General features: G+C 39.4%; 1 protein-coding gene across 9 annotated transcripts in view; it reads right to left on the reverse strand.

The window, feature by feature from the left end:
- The window catches only part of CCDC126 (coiled-coil domain containing 126), a 96,971-nt gene that overhangs the window by 30,121 nt on the left and 53,576 nt on the right, over positions 1 to 13,274 (reverse strand). For 4 of the 9 annotated variants that reach the window (XM_082693777.1, XM_082693784.1, XM_082693776.1 and 1 more), the window contains one exon: positions 2,027 to 2,419. In XM_082693777.1, the coding sequence (XP_082549903.1) occupies positions 2,027 to 2,261 (235 nt within the window). In that variant the 5' untranslated portion in view covers positions 2,262 to 2,419. Of the gene's footprint in view, positions 1 to 2,026; positions 2,420 to 4,686; positions 4,804 to 8,927; positions 9,001 to 13,274 lie in introns of all 9 variants that reach the window. The other 5 variants (XM_082693779.1, XM_082693778.1, XM_082693783.1 and 2 more) reach the window with 3 other exon arrangements.

The following is a 13,274-nucleotide window of genomic DNA, read 5'->3' on the forward strand; positions in this document are numbered from 1 at the left end:
AAGAATGAAGAATCAGAACAGCATTAGATTCTCAAAAAGAACACTGGAAGCCAAGGAGAAGGGAAAAGAAAAAAGCCTTTAAAAATCCAAGGGAAAACTATTTCCAAACTAGGATTCTATACTCAGTCAAATTTTCAATTAAGCATGAGGGTAGGGATAAAAAGATTTTTCCAGATATGCAAGGAATCAATACTTTGACCTCCCTTATACTTTTCTGAGGAAACAACAAGGATCTGTTCCCCTAAAATGTGGGAGTCACCAATAAAGAAGAAGCCACAGGAGTCTAAGGAATAGGAGATCCATAATGAGAGAGAGGTAGAAGGAGTTCCAGGATGATTGTGGAGTAAGATCCCAAATAATTCATCACCACAAGCCTAGAGAAGAAATAGTCCAAATCCAGAGCAGATCAGAAGGCTCTAGGAAAGATTTCAAGATAAAGAACATGATAAAGGGCGCCTGGGTGGCTCAGTGGGTTAGGCCGCTGCCTTCGGCTCAGGTCATGATCTCGGGGTCCTGGGATCGAGTCCCGCATCGGGCTGTCTGCTCAGCGGGAGCCTGCTTCCTCCTCTCTCTCTCTGCCTGCCTCTCTGCCTACTTGTGATCTCTGTCAAATAAATAAATAAAATCTTTAAAAAAAAAAAAAAAAGAACATGATAAAATAGCTAATGTATCTAAATATACTGGGAGGAGACTTAAACTGTGGGGAGTTAGGGTAGAAAACTAGGCAGAGAAACAAAAATCAGTACTTACTAATTCTAGAGGGGAAAATAAATTTGTACATGAAAAGGAAAAGTAATAATGTACTAAAAGGCTCAGTAATGAATACCACTGACATAGTCCTAACAATGCAAACACTGAATATTGTCCTAACAAAATTATATCAGGAAAATGGCAGGACTAGAAGGACATGTGTGTGTGAAAGCAGTCTGGGGTGGGTGGGATGCAATTTTGGGTAAAAAAGAAAGCTGAACCCTCACTCTGCACAGTGGGAAGTTAACAGATAACTCTTATTATTGAAAAATCAAGAAGAAACTCACAGAACATGTTATTTAGAGACATGGAGGTAATCACCAAGTAAATCAGATTAAATAATTTTCTATGGCTGGCTCTAAGAAATGGGAAATTTAGGGACTGTTGAGGCTGGGAAGAACTGCCCTTTTTTATTACGAGACTCATAACACATTTTGATTCTTTAAATACATACATGTATAACTAAAAAAAAAAAAAAACTTGAAATAGAGAAAATGCCCACACACTCATACACAAAGTGTTCTATCTCTCCTTTCTCTCTCTTTTTTTTTTTTTTTTCTAAATCCTGAAGACAAGAGAGAACATGGCATGCATATAGAACTTAAAACACAGCAGGAAGGGTTAGTTAAGCAAGCATCTGCCATCGGCTCAGGGTCCAGGCTGGGATCAAACCCGGTGTCAGGGTCCCTGCTCAGTGGGGAGTCTGCTTCTCCCTCTCCCTTTACCCCTCCCCTGCTCATGCACTCTCTCTCTCTCAAATAAATAAAATCTAAAAAACAAAACAAAACAAAAACCCACAGCAGGAACCCATGATGTGAAAGGGAGAGTGGCAATAAATAAACAACAGGCAAATGTTGATTCTTAGGAATTGACAGATGTTATATAATTAAGTCTATATTGGCATAATCGGATAAATGTAAATATTACAATGCTCCTATAATTGTGTATAAAAAGGTCATTTGTTTAGATACACATGTGGAAGTATCTAGCAGTGAAATGTCAAAATTTCTACAATTTAACTGGTCTTCAAAAATTAGACAAAACAGAATTTTTAACATGTTAATAACTGTTAAATCTAGGCAACAGACATATAGGTATTTATCATATTGTTTCTATTTTTCAGTACATTTAAAATTTTTCATAATAAAAAGTCAAGAAAAATTTGCTTTGGAAAGACCTATGCATGAAGTAATGAGTTGGATTTCCTTCCATAACTACGTTGAAATGGGGATAGGTTGAAAGGGAGAAAACCAGGAAGAATCTACGGTTATCTTACCATATCCTGCCATAGAAGCGCCATTCTCAACATCCGAGTTCTTATTTTCCTCTGCTAGAGCTTTAACATATCTTTTGCTTAAGTCTAGTATTTGTTCACGTAACTTGACACTGCTTTGATGTCTTGGTTGTTGAAAAGTATAGTGCAGTAACATCAATCCCCAAATGAGTCCAAATACAAGCAACAGTAAACTCAATTTCTGGGACATGGTTTTCCTTGAGATTGTAAAAACCATTTCTGATAAAAGCAAACACACTCAACTGAAGAGTGGTGATCAGCTGTAAGCCGCCAAACAACTAAGACTTCTGAAAGAAAAAAGAAAAAAAAAATCTCCTCCTCTAATATTGTATATTCTTCATCTTCAGCAAGGTTGCCTCCAACTCTCAATTAATTCTGTAAAATTGAGAAGAGAAAAGGGGATTAGTCTTAACCTATACCAGTAACAGACTAGATAATGACAAACTTAAGAAGAGATTCTATAAATCGTTGTGATTTGACACTGTATCATCTTCTTTGACAACTTTCAGTTTCATTTATATTGCTCTTCAAAATTTTAAACCAGACATAAATGCCAATAAACTGAAATGCCACCATGGTCACAAAATTCTTTGAATGACTTCTTGTCATTCAAACTCTTACAGACATTAGCATTCTGTTCATTAATCTAAAACTATGGACATATAATGAGATTCACAGGAGACTATTCAAATATAGGTTTCCAAACTAAATGTCTTAAAACCTATTCCTCCTCCTCTTCCTTTAAAAAAAATATTTTTAAACGCAGATGCCAATGTGAAAGTGAAAAACTGAGGAAAGGTGGGATGCCTAGGTGGCTCAGTCAGTGAAGCATCTGCCTATGGTTCATTTCATGATCCTGGGGTCCTGGGATCAACTCCCACATTGGCTCCCTTTTCCATAGGAAGTGTGTTTCTCCCTCTCCCTCTACTGCTTCCCCAGCTTGTGTTCTCTCACTCTCTCCCAGTCAAATAAAAAATTAAAAAAACAAATCTTGGGGGAAAATGAGGAAAGGTAAAACAGACTGGAAAACAAAAAATGCCCAAGGAAAAGATAAATCCCACAATTCAATAGGTGTGACAATATTTGAAAATGTCACTAGAAAATATTCTAACGGCAACAAGATCATCTTAAGCATCCAACCTAAGATGAAAAAGAAGTTACAATCTCTTAAGCTTATACTTCTAAATTTATGCCAGACATAATGAGAAGTGCTAAAAGAGTTTAGGAAATTTTCTTGTATTTCCAAATCTGCAATTCTAAATTTTAAATGGTACAGGAATGTACTTTTATTATTTAAGGGAAAACTGTGTAAAGAAAAAAAGGTTTTACCTCAATTAAAAAAAAAAAGATAAAGGTGATGAAAATCATGGAATCTAGAAAGGCCTAGAGAGCAATAATGTATATGAATCACCAAAGTGTCCAGCAAAGAAAACTTTTCATTTATGGTGGAATAAAATTCTTCACATGGAAATATATCTAGAGTCAAAAAATGTATTTCACAGTTTAATGAAAATAATCCTTAAGAACTTTTTAACTTCCAGCAGTATGGGCAAATAAAACATACTGATTTTAATCTGCTTAATAGGGTATAATCACATAGCCAAATAAAATCAAGTTTGAGGGGGCGCCTGGGTGGCTCAGTGGGTTAAGCTGCTGCCTTCGGCTCGGGTCATGATCTCAGGGTCCTGGGATCGAGTCCCGCATCGGGCTCTCTGCTCAGCAGGGAGCCTGCTTCCTTCTCTCTCTCTCTGCCTGCCTCTCAGTGTACTTGTAATTTCTCTCTGTCAAATAAATAAATAAAATCTTTAAAAAAAAAAAATCAAGTTTGAGGATAAGACTAGAAATAAATACAGTAAAGGTTAACTCTGAAGAGCATTTAAACACTTTCAACAGATGTTTACTGAGCCAGCATATATGCTAGGCAGTATGGGAACTATGGTTATACCCTAAAAGTTTGCTTTCTAGCACATTCTTTTTTTAAATAATAAAAATAAAGAGTATCTTTATTTAAAATAAAGATACTTAAGATTAAATATATCTTTATTTAATAAAAAATAAAGAGTACCTTTTATTATCCTACATAAAAAAATCAAAATACAAAATTTTGTACTCAAAACTCCTCTAGACGTGTGTGTGTTGAGATGTGTGTAAGCAGGGGATCATCTACCCTGGCAATTCACCTGTCCAGTTCAGAAAACTCCCACTCTTTCATCTTCCTACCCAGCCCCCCAGTTCCTGATACACCACTAATAAATTCTGGTCCTCTGAGGTTTGAAGAACACCCACCTACTCTAGTTGCAATGTACCCATCATGCCAAACCTAACTACAAGCATGACTACCCCACTAAGTGGCCATTTTCATTATTATAGCAAAGTAATAACTGCATTAAAAATTAAGAATTAACTCCTTTTCAAGTTTTCTTCTACTTCTGCTTATTTAGTTACCATACAAAGAATATTCAGATATTATGAAAACTCTACTATTAAAATCAATACTGGATTATTAAACTTTACTTAACAAAGACAAGTAAATGTAACCTAATATTTTTTCTATAGATCTTACATTTGAGTTCAGTAAGTGGAAGTTCTGAAGCCCAAGAAAATTTTAAAAGAATTTCTTTACACACATATATTAAACATACTTTTTCTTTAGTGATCTTTCTTTACTGGCTTCTGTCTTTTCAAGTCTGACCAGTGTGCTCCATGACCTGACCCAGCACCCAACCGTGTATCTGTCCTGAAGCAGTCACAACAGGCTTCTAAAGTGGGCATGACAACAAAACCAGAAAAGTGACATCACTGGAGAATTAAGAACACAGACTTCCTAGTTGTTTTGGAAAACAAAGGTTAAAATGATGGCCTGGAAGGTTTTAGATCACTATACATATTCAAAGCCAAAACCAGAGGCAAAGACAGCACTTCCATGAAATAACAGCCTTATGACAATCACTTCGTACCAGATTGTGCTGTAAACTCCTTACATGAATTAATTCACTACATCTTCACAACTCCCACACTAATAATGTTCTCACTTCACAGGTGGAAAAAACTGAGGCAGAGAGAAGTTAAATAATTTGTCCAAGGTTATACAAATAGATAGCAGTAGAGAAAGGATTCAAAGCTCAGGCTCTGAACCCATGCCCCTCTTCTACAGCAATGACAGTTAACAGCAGAAACTGCAGCCATGAACAACTACTGAGTTCTTATGGTATGAACTAAACACTTCACAATGGCTATTTCATTCATTTTTTGCAATAACCTCAAAAGAAAGATGTTCTTGTTATTCTCACGTTAAAATGATAATATTAAAGCTTAGAGAGGTGGTTAACTTCCCTAAGATTTTTTCACCTAGGCCACAGACCTCACTTGCCTGAACTTCAGCAAGAGCTATAAACCCACAAGTTCAGAATCTGTATCTCCATTCAGGGTCTGTCCTTTCATTTAAAAAAAGGTTCTTAAACCCAGTCCTACTAGAACTGATAGGTTTTACAGAACTCCACCAAAGTGACAAATCCCAAGACTGTAATGGCATTAGACAGAGAACAGGAGACCCAGGGAGGGAGGGAGGGTTGAGAGTCAAACACAGGAGTCTAATCTCTAACAGGTAAAGTCCCTCCAACTAGATACAAGCTTAACCATGAACTTTGCTTAAAGAGTGAGTAGCAGTACCAACATTAGACACTAAGAGAAAACACACTGATAGTAGGGCAGAAACTTGGCTAAGGAGGATATGTCCCCAAAGTAATAAATCCCAAGATACAAGAAAGCCTACTTTAAACTGTTTCTCAGTGTGGGGGGGCCCAAAGATAAAGAGCCCCTTATTGCTCTATACTGACTGTATACTAGTTGACTATTAAATTCAGAAAACAGGCCTACAGGAAAGAAAGGTCTTCAGAGGGGTGCCTGGGTGGCTTAGTCGGTTAAGTGTCTGCCTTCCACTCAGGTCATGATCCCAGGGTCCTGGGATCAAGCCCACACTGGGCTCCCCCATCAGCTTTGAGCCTTTTCTCCCTCTCCCTCTGCCACTCCCCCTGTTTATGTGCTCTCATGCTGGCGTGCGTACGCGCGTTCTCTCTCTCTCAAATAAAATCTAAAAAAAACAAAAAAAGCAGGGGGTCCCTGGGTGGCTCAGTCAGTTAAGCATCTGCCTTCAGCTCAGTTCATGACCCCAGAGTCCTGGGATTAAGCCCCGCATCGGGCTCCCTGCTCAGCAAGACCCTTCTCTCTCCCTCTGACTGCAGTTCAGACTACTTGTGCACTGTCTCTCTCTCTCTCTCTCTCTCTCTCTCTCTCTGTTAAATAAATAAATAAATAAAATCTTTAAAAAAAGAAAACTCTTTGTAGTCTTGACTCTTCATGGAATGTATCTCGCTCACTACTGCCCTCAACTAAATTAAAGCAGCCTACCTCAGAGAGAAGTCAGGAAGCATTATAGTGACTACTATAATAAAACACTCATGTTTTAGAACTTGCTTGTGTTTGTTACACATTTTTCTATAGTGATAAGAAGTTAAAAAATTTTTTAAGATTTATTTATGTTTTTAAAGATTTATTATTTGTTTTTTAAGATTTATTTATGTACACACACACATACACACACACACACACACACACACAGAGCGATGGGGGAGGGGCAGAGGAAAAGAATCCTCAAGCAGTCTCCCCACTGAACATGGAGCTTGACCTGGGGCTGATCTCAAGACCCTAAGATTGTGACCAGAGCTGAAATCAAGAGTCCAACAGTTTAACCAAGTGAACCTCCCAGGAACCCAAAGAAGTTAAACATTTAACATGAAAAGGGTGTCTTTGAGAGGCACCTGGGTGGTTCTGTGGGTTAAAGCCTCTGCCTTCAGCTCAGATCATGATCCCAGGGTCCTGGGATTGAGCCCTACATCGGGTTCTCTTCTCTGCAGAGAGCCTGTTTCCTCCTCTCTCTCTCTGCCTACTTGTGATCTCTGTCTGTCAAATAAATAAATAAAATCTTAAAAGAAGAAAAGGAAAGGAAAAGAAAAGGGTGTCTTTGAGAATAGCAAAGAAGTGAGAAGCTGGGAACCACTCTTCACTAGGGAACTATAAAAGGACACCAAGAAATAAAGTGAGTGTAAGAGCTACTAAAAAGAAAAGACACCCTAGAGCCTTCTTCAAGTTAAAAAGATGGCCTAGAGCCAGCTAATATCTGACACAGGGCTGAACAGTTCAAAGGCCCATGAGGGTTCTCTGATGCAACCCAAGAAGGCCTGAAAACTAGTCTACAGGGTTCATTTCCACATGTAATTCCAAGCAAGCCCAGTAGAGGTGACTAAGATTCCCAAAAGGATACAACTATGCCTTTGGTCTCTTCTCAGAATGCTTCACATTAAAATTACCTCGAGAGTTATCTAAATATCCCCATGCCAGGTCATACCCCAAACCAATTAAATTAGAATGTCTAAGCGGAAGGAGCCAGGCATCCGTTTTGTTTTGGTTGGGTTGGGTATGGTTTGTTTGGTTTTTAAGAGTCCTAAGTTTAGGGGCACCTGGGTGGCTCAGGTCATAATCTCAGTGTCTGCCTTCAGCTCAGGTCATAATCTCAGTGTCCTGAGATCACCCTGCGTTGGGCTCTCTGCTCAGCGGGAAGCTTGCTTCTCCCTCTCCCCCTGCAGCTCTCTTATGCTCTCTCGTGCTCTCTTTCTCAAGTAAATAAGTATCTTAAAAAAAAAAAAAAAAAAGAAGAAGAAGAAGAAGAACCCTAGGTTATTTCAATGTGCAGCAAAGAATGGGAACCACTCTCCAAATCTCAAATCTCTTCATAAAGCAGCAATGGGGAGGAAAAAACAGGTATCTTTGCTGTAACCTAAGTCACTCCTGCCAAGGTAAGCTAAGCCCCATATTTACAAGTCAGAGAGGGAGGCAGAATGAAGAGAAAACAATTTCTACCGGTACCATTTTAGTCCCTGTGATCAATATGAATATACTGTTCTGTTCCCTGAAAGATTTTTTTGTGATGCCATATAGAAAGAAAAAAGCAGACAAGAAGATTTTAATTGTTTAGCAAATAAAGGTAATTTATTTTAGTACTTTTTTAAAGATTTTATTTATTTATTTGACAGAGAGAGATCACAAGTAGGCAGAGAGGCAGTGAGAGAGAGAGAGGAGGAAGCAGGCTCCCCACTGAGCAGAGAGCCTGATGCAGGGCTCGATCCCAGGACCCTGAGATCATGAGCTGAGCCGAAGGCAGAGGCTCATCCCAGAGCCACCCAGATGCCCCTATTTTAGTACTTCTAAGAAGTAATTATTCTTAGACTCAATCTTTAGGAAAGAAAAAGAAAAAAAGGGAGGGTTTAATAATGTCGCTTCCTGTGTAATGTTCAAAGCGGCAAGTGACATAGGAACTTGCACTCTGAACCTCCCCATTTTTTTTTCTTTAGGTTTCAAGTACTGGTCCATCTCCTGGAAGGCCACCTAGGTCATGAGGGAAATGACAATTACACCTAAAAGGCCTACAGTAAGCATTTATGGCTACAATCGAGCACAGTATTTATTAGAGTCCTTTTTTGACCAAAAGAGTGTACAATCTGAACACTTTTTCATCCCAACTTCTAGGCCACCATATCAATTGTCTACTAATGACTAAAAAGTGAAACTTCATATTTGACCCAAGTAGTTTTTAAAAAGTAAAAACAAGGGGTGCCTGGGTGGCTCAGTCAGTTAAGTGCCTGCCTTCCGCTCAGGTCATGATCCCAGGGCCCTGGGATTAAGCCGGACATCAGGCTCCCTGCTCAGCGGGGAGTCTGCTTCTCCCTTCCCCAATACCCTCTCACCCAGCTCATGCTTCCTCTCTCACTTGCTTTCTAAGAAATAAAAGCTCTTAAAAATAAAGAGACAAAAACAAAATCATCATCACCTTCATCATCATTATTTTGACCTAAGATAGACATAAATATCTTTGGGATTCCCAGGGGAAAGTTCCTGGGTACCTGCAGAGAATACAAAAGGAATTAGAGTGTATATGCTCAAAAGCAGAAGTGAAGGAGAGGAGGCACATTTAAAACGAAGTTGTCACAAATTATCTAAATAAATAAATAAATAATAAAATAAAATGAAGTTGTCTGTAGAGCACTAGATCTGAAAAGGCAAAGGAGTGTGGTCCAAGTATCATCATCTCCAACTGGATTCCTGCAGCTGTTTCTCAAGTGGTTTCCCAGATTCCTCTTCAACCCCACTTCAAGCCACTGTCCTCAAAGCAGCCAAAATGTTCTTCTAAAAACAAGTCACAATTTGAATAGTAAAAATTCCAATGGTTCTCAAAGGAGATACGTAAATGAACAATACACACAAGAAAAGAAAAGATGCTCAAATCACTAATCATTAGGGAAATGCAAATTAAACCACAATGAGATACCTCTTCATACCCATTATTAGCATGATAGGAAGGGCATCAGAGTATACCACCCCAAAGTACAAGCAAGCCACTGCTGTATAAGGATTAGTTGGAACTGAAGATGACTAAGACACAGCAGATGCAGGAAGTGTTTCAAACTGCTTGCTCTCCCCCTTTCTATCTAAAAGGCAGACAAGAATTTCCCATCAGAAAGGCGACAACATTCTCATCATGGGAGACAGGGAGTTGATGTTGAGACAAATCTGTACAAATACAACTTGAACAACCCTTATCTTCCATTCGTTTCTCCCATATATTACCTTCTCACAACCAACTGCTTCTAGAAACTAAAACTCCTTTTCCTTTGTCTTGTCAGATCTTCACATTTATAGCTCTGTGTCTAAATGATATACAAGCTCTCAGGCCTACTTGCTTCTTTGGTTTTCATTCATTTCTGTAAAGCCCCTCATTTGCATATGAAATAACCCTTTTTCTCCTGTTAATCTGGCTTTTGTCAATTTGCAGAGCCCCAGGTACTGAACCTAAGAAGATAGGGAGAATAAAAAAGATGTTTCTTCCCCTATAACATTTATCAAAAAAAGCCAAAACTAAACAAAAAAACAAGTGTTGGTAGATGTGGAGGCATTGAAACTCTTGTGTACTGCTGATAGGAATGAAAAATGGTGCAACCACTGTGGAAACCAACAGTACATCAGTTCTTCAAAAAATTAAACACATAATTACCGTATGATCCAGTAATTCCACTTCTGGGTATAATCACTAAAGAACTGAAAGCAGGGACTCAGAGATACTTGTGCACCAATGTTCATTGCAGCATAATTCAACAATAGACAAAAAGTAGAAATAACCCATGTCCAAAAAAATGAACAGATAAACAAAATGTAGTATATACATACCATGGAATATTATTCAGGTTTAAATGGGAATAAAATTCTGATACAAGCTACAAGCTACTGAACCTTAAAGATATCATACTAAGAGGCGCCTGGCTGGGTCAGTCAGTGAAGCATGACCCTTAATCTCAGGGTCATATGTTCAAGACCTATGTTGGGCATGGAGCCTACTTTAAAAAGGTACATATATCATACTAAGTTAATAAACCAGACACGAAAAGACAAATATTGTAGGATTCCACTTAATATAGGTACTTAGACCAGTCAGATACATTGAGACAGAAAGTAGAATGGTAGTTACCAGGGGCTGGGGCTGGGGCTGAGGAGAGAAGAATGGAGAGCTATGGTTTAAAGTTTAGGGTACAGAGTTTTACTCCGGGACAATGAAAAAGTTCTGAAGATGTATAATGGTGATGGCTGCACAACAATGTGAACATTTTTTTTTTTTTAAGATTTCACTTATTTATTTGACAGAGAGAGATCACAAGTAGGCAGAGAGGCAGGCAGAGAAGAGAGAGAGGAGGAAGCAGGCTCCCCGCTGAGCAGAGAGCCCGATGCGGCACTCGATCCCAGAACCCTGAGATCACGACCTGAGCCGAAGGCAGCGGCTTAACCCACTGAGCCACCCAGGCACCCCCAATGTGAACATTTTTAATGTCACTGAACTGTACACTTAAATATGGTTCAAATGGTACATTTTATGTATTTTTTAACCACACACAAAGTTGTAGTACATCACTCCCCTGCTCAAAAACCCTTCAACAGTTTCCCACTGTACTTAAAATAAAATTAAAACTCTTTACCTCAAGCCACAAGGCCCTACAAAATCTGACTTCTCCCCTTCTCTCTTTAGTCCTAATCTCACACCACTTCTATTTACTCACTGTGCTACAGTCCCTCCAGGCTAGATCAACCAAATGCTTTCTGACCTCAGGCTCTATATACAACTGCTATTCACCCCCGCTGCAATGTTCTCCCCACTGCCTGCTCCTTTTCATTTTTTAGTATTATTTATCTCAAATGTTGCCTCTTCAAAAAGTAGCACTCCCACTCCTGCCCCATCTCCAGCCCCACATATTCCATATGAAATTACATATTCTATCTTTATAACCTTGAGCAAGTTACCTTATCTCCCTAGACCCTGATGTCCTCATTTATACTGGTAAAGATAAATGACACCTCATACTACTCAATATACACTAACTTTTATTATTACTGTCAGGCACTAATGTAGCAATGCCAGTAATTCTTGATAATCTGAGTAATCTGAGTTAATTCAGGAGTTTTTGTTTTACTAGATCCAAATAAAATTCCTGTGATTAGCTCTCATGGTCCTCCATAATCCAGTCCCCAAAGGCAAATCTATTTCCCATTAGTGACAAAAATATCTCCCCCAATCAAGCCAGTCTTCTCACTGTCTCATACAATAATAATAATAGCACCTTACATTTACATCCATTTTTATTTATGAAGCATGTTTCCTTACATCTTCTCATTCAGTTAGTTAAAAGCTACCGGAGAGGCCACAGGCTTGAACAAATTTCTACTCAGAATTTGTGGATAGCATGAAATACTTCATTGGTACTAGTTACTGATTACTAATTACTGAAGAATTACCCAGTCCTAAAAGATGATACAATGGCACTGTTGATGACAAAACTTCATCTTCCAAAATAGCCTACAATGAGACTAGAGTATCTGTTTAAACACTAACTTAGCCAGAAGGATTTCAAAACCTCATCACCGTACCCCAGACCATGCTGATCTTCTCTCACAACACATTACTTTATATCAGCTGATTTCACACATCACATCTTCTCATCCAGTTATGAACCTTGTCCCCACAATCCCATGTGCCTAAGGGCAAGAGTAACTGACCCTACACCGCTCCCACAATTCCCATTAAACCCCACTAACAATCAGTAGATACCTATGGTTTACTTTAAGCACATCCTTGAGTCTAACCCCATCTTCTCCCAAGCAGCAATGACTTCCCTACAGTGTTGGGGGGGTAGGGGGACAAAAGGGCAGAGGAGATGGAAGTTTCAAGATAAAATTAAAGTACCTTCAATTATCCATTTTGTGGCTAGATGAATCTGAGAAGAAATCTACTACAATCCCCTGACATTTCTTTTTTTTTTTTTTAAGATTTATTTATTTATTTGACAGAGAGAGATTACAAGTAGGCAGAGAGGCAGGCAGAGAGAGAGAGGAGGAAGCAGGCTCCCCGCTGAGCAGAGAGCCCGATGCGGCACTCGATCCCAGGACCCTGAGATCATGACCTGAGCCGAAGGCAGCGGCTTAACCCACTGAGCCACCCAGGCGCCCCAATCCCCTGACATTTCATTATGAAATAAAACCCAGGGTATCTTGCCTAAAATGAGACAGTTAATGGCAAAAACTATATTGATCTAGAAGACAGGTCCTGACTCTCTATTTAGGTTTTTCTCTATACCATACTACTTTCTTTACCTCCACTAGAAAGGCTATGTTTGTAAAATACTAAATGAACTGCAACATTAAATGAAGCTTATTCTCTTTTGCTTTAAAAGAACATAACCTGAGGGCACTTGGGTAGTTCAGTCAATTACGTGTCTGCCTGCAACTCAGGTCATCTGCCTGCAGCTCAAGTCATGATCTTGGCGTCCTGGGATCCAGCCATCTCCACCCCCACCTCCCTCACCCTTTTCAGCAGGGAGTCCGCTTCCCCCTCTCTCTCCCTCCGCCCCTCACCCCAGTCTGTGTCCTCAAGCTCTCTCAAGCGCACGCTCTTGCTCTCTCTCTCTCTCTCAAATAAATAAAGAAAATCTTAAAAAAAAAAAAAAACAAGGGGCGCCTGGGTGGCTCAGTGGGTTAAGGCCTCTGCCTTGGACTCAGGTCATGATCCCAGGACCCTGGGAAGGAGCCCCACATTGGGCTCTCTGCTCAGCGGGGAGCCAGCTTCCTCCTCTCTCTC

This window comes from Mustela nivalis (assembly GCF_964662115.1).
Source record: "Mustela nivalis genome assembly, chromosome: 12".
In the NCBI taxonomy this organism is placed as follows: Eukaryota; Metazoa; Chordata; class Mammalia; order Carnivora; family Mustelidae; genus Mustela; species Mustela nivalis.